At 59.2% G+C, this 2,957-nt stretch overlaps 1 protein-coding gene across 11 annotated transcripts in view; it reads right to left on the bottom strand.

Moving 5' to 3' along the window:
* Window positions 1-2,957, bottom strand: part of ABLIM2 (actin binding LIM protein family member 2) — a 62,360-nt gene that overhangs the window by 48,405 nt on the left and 10,998 nt on the right. For 10 of the 11 annotated variants that reach the window (XM_045289453.1, XM_045289452.1, XM_045289446.1 and 7 more), the window contains exon 5: window positions 1,324-1,382. The exons of the other annotated variant lie outside the window; for it this stretch is intronic. In XM_045289453.1, coding sequence (XP_045145388.1) covers window positions 1,324-1,382 — 59 coding nt within the window. The remainder of the gene's footprint in view (window positions 1-1,323; window positions 1,383-2,957) is intronic. 11 annotated transcript variants of the gene reach the window in all.

Here is a 2,957-nt window from a genome sequence, read left to right on the forward strand (position 1 = left end):
GGATGGATGGATGGATGGATGGATGGATGGATGGATGGATGGATGGATGGTTAGGTAGGTGGATGGATGGATGGATGGACGATGGACGGATGGCCATCAGAACATCAGGATGAAAGAGTAGGAGATGGATAGATGGGTGGATGGATAGATGATGGGTGGATGGACGGACGGATGGATGGATGAATGGATGGGAGGATGGACAGTTGGATGATGAATGCTAGATGGATGGACAGATGAATGGACTGATGGAGGATGGACAGATGGATGGGCTGATGGATGGATGTACAAATGGATGGATGGATGGATGGGTGGATAGATAGATGACCATGAGGATGTCTAGATGAATGAGTAGGGGATTGATGGACAAATGGGGGGGAGTGGATAGAGGAACAGAAGGATGGCTGGTTGGATGGGGGTTGAATGGATGGATCAATAAGTCAGTGGGTGAATGGATGGATGGGTTGATAGATAAATAGAAGGGTGGCTGGTTGGATGAGTGGGGATGGGTGAAGGGATGATTGATTGGTCATGGATGGATGGACAGATGGATGGATGGACAGACAGATTGAAGGATGGGTGAAGGTCAGCAGGGCCTGTCTCCAGAGACCCTGGGAGCTCCTGCTACACCTCATATCAGCAATCAGCTGAGCTGGTTATGATACATGCCCAATCTGTTACCTACACTGTCACCTGCGTGATGGTCAAAGCTATGCCTCAGCTTGTCCAGGTCACCATGCCTGGAACTGCACAAGCGTCCCCCACGCATGACCTGGTGGAGTGCTTCGTGGGAATGGTCTACGCCCCGGGCAGAAGCCCTCTCTCTGCTGTGCACACAACATGTCCACCTCTGACCCCTGAGTCAGGCGGGATGTGAGCCAGCAGGCTGCCATCGGACCTGAAGATGTGGCAGTTTCCCATAATCCCATGAGCACACAGCTGCCATCTCAGGTGCTGGCCTGGGGCTCATTAGGCTCTGCAGGAGTAAGAAGATGTGCGTGGCCTGAAGACTGAGCTGTGGATGGAGGTTTGCCAGTCTCCACAATTGGCTGAGCCATTTGTTCGAAACAAATCTCTCTCTCTGTATATGAATGATACCACGCAGATGAATACTTTGTATACTTACATATTTGCTTTGCTGACGTTGTGCCTCTAGTGATCTAACTAGATAGATAAACACCCCCGCCCCCCACCCCCCTGCCACAGCCAGACCCGGGAAGCTTCGGAGGCTGACCCAGGGCCACAGGGACCACCAAGAGTCCCCTGATGGGACCAAGACAGCCCCAAACACAGGGGTCCAGGGAAAAAGCACGTGAGGTCACCCACCTTGGCTCTGTCCTCAGTCCTGGCCACTTGCCGGCACGCCGGGTGCCAGATGGACGAACCTGCACGGACCAGGAAGGGAGTGTGCTCAGGGCAGAAAGATGAGGCTGTCTGATGCCCCACAGAGTTACAGCCTCTAAAACGCCAACTCACTATGAGTGGGACCAACTCAGTGGCAGTGGGTTTGAGGGCACTGAATGAGGTGCCCAGTGTCCCTGGTTAGGGGGTGGACTGGTCACCATGAGGTCAGTGTTTCTCATCCACTAGCTGCTCCTGAGGAGACAGAAGAGGATGTCTGCTCCCAGAAGCTTTGCAGCCTGGGAAGCCCCACACGGGGCAGCTCTGAGAGGGAGGGACCGGCTGGCAGTGGGTGGGTTTGGGTTTGTGAGCCCAGGGCTCAGACAGGGGTCTGCATGGGGCCCCATGGCCAGAGGTGGCTCTTGAAGCCCTGGCACCCAGGGCAGGACCCTTAGAGAAAGGGGCATTTGAGGTGCTTTGAGCTCCTGGGCAGAGGAGCAAGTGGGCCTGGGCTGGCTCTCCCACTGTGTGAGCCCCCTGCTCTCTGTGCATGTGGGCGGGCAGACGGTGGGGGCTGGGAAAGAGAGCAGCCTTGGGAAGGCTGGGGGGCTCTCAGCTGAGAGGCAGGAGGGTAGCTTCTGGATGGGAAGGGGCTGTCCCTTAGGCCATGGGAGCAGGCCAGTATGGTGGGTGGGTGGACACGGGGCCCTGGCACAGAACCCACCACGTCACTAGCTCCCTGGCCCTGTTCCAAGCCGGGGCCCTGAGGTTCCAGGGCCGGGCTCCTTCCAGAGCTCAGAGGACTCTGTGTGTGAGCATGTGAGGATGCCCTGGGCCTCCTGGAGACAAGGGTCCCTTCACGGGACCACAGAGGAAACCTGAGACAGCCCAGGCCACCGGGGATGGGGCTGCCATCACCGCCTGGCTCAGCCTCAGAAAGGGAGCCTGTCTGCCCAGCTGTCCTGGTCCCTGGTCCCTGCAGGCAGGGTGGGTGCTGAGTCGGGTGCCAGGCCCACCCTCCCCCGCCCCTCAGACAGCCTCAGGACCCACACAGCAGGGAAGGAGCTGGTGGCAGAGAGGCTACCTCAGCCCAGCCCTGAGGTAGGGGTGGGGGTGGAGATCTCTGCTGTATCAGCTCCTCCCCCTGGCTGAGCCCCCCCACTTGGGGTGGGAGCAGGGGGGGCATCCATGCTCTGTCCCTTCTGAGCCGGGCCCCACACTCCACCTCTGGGCGGGACCACTCCTCCAGGAAGCCCTCCGGGCCTGTCACTGTACGCTCAGCCTGCTTCATGGGCTCACATCCAGGGCTCCCCGGGGCCTGTCCTGGACATGGACGTGGGTGGGGTGCAGGCAGGCAGGGGGAGCAGAACTGTAACTGTGGTGACAGACTGACTGGGACCCTCGATGTGGCCCCTCCCCGCTAGGGCAACCACTCAGCTCCTGGCTGAGAGGCTGGGGGACGGGCCAACCCAGAGGTGCCCAGGAGACGGGTCTGCGGGTGTGCCCTGCATATACAGGCTCCAGACACCAGGGGCCAGCTCTGTGCTGAGTCCATGGAGGGGCACATGAAGGCACATGGGCATGTGGGGGCACATGGGGGGCACATGGGGGCAGCCCTG

The sequence above is a fragment of the Echinops telfairi genome, unplaced genomic scaffold (assembly GCF_000313985.2).
Source record: "Echinops telfairi isolate 266 unplaced genomic scaffold, ASM31398v2 ScPeMD7_28;HRSCAF=97, whole genome shotgun sequence".
In the NCBI taxonomy this organism is placed as follows: domain Eukaryota; kingdom Metazoa; phylum Chordata; class Mammalia; order Afrosoricida; family Tenrecidae; genus Echinops; species Echinops telfairi.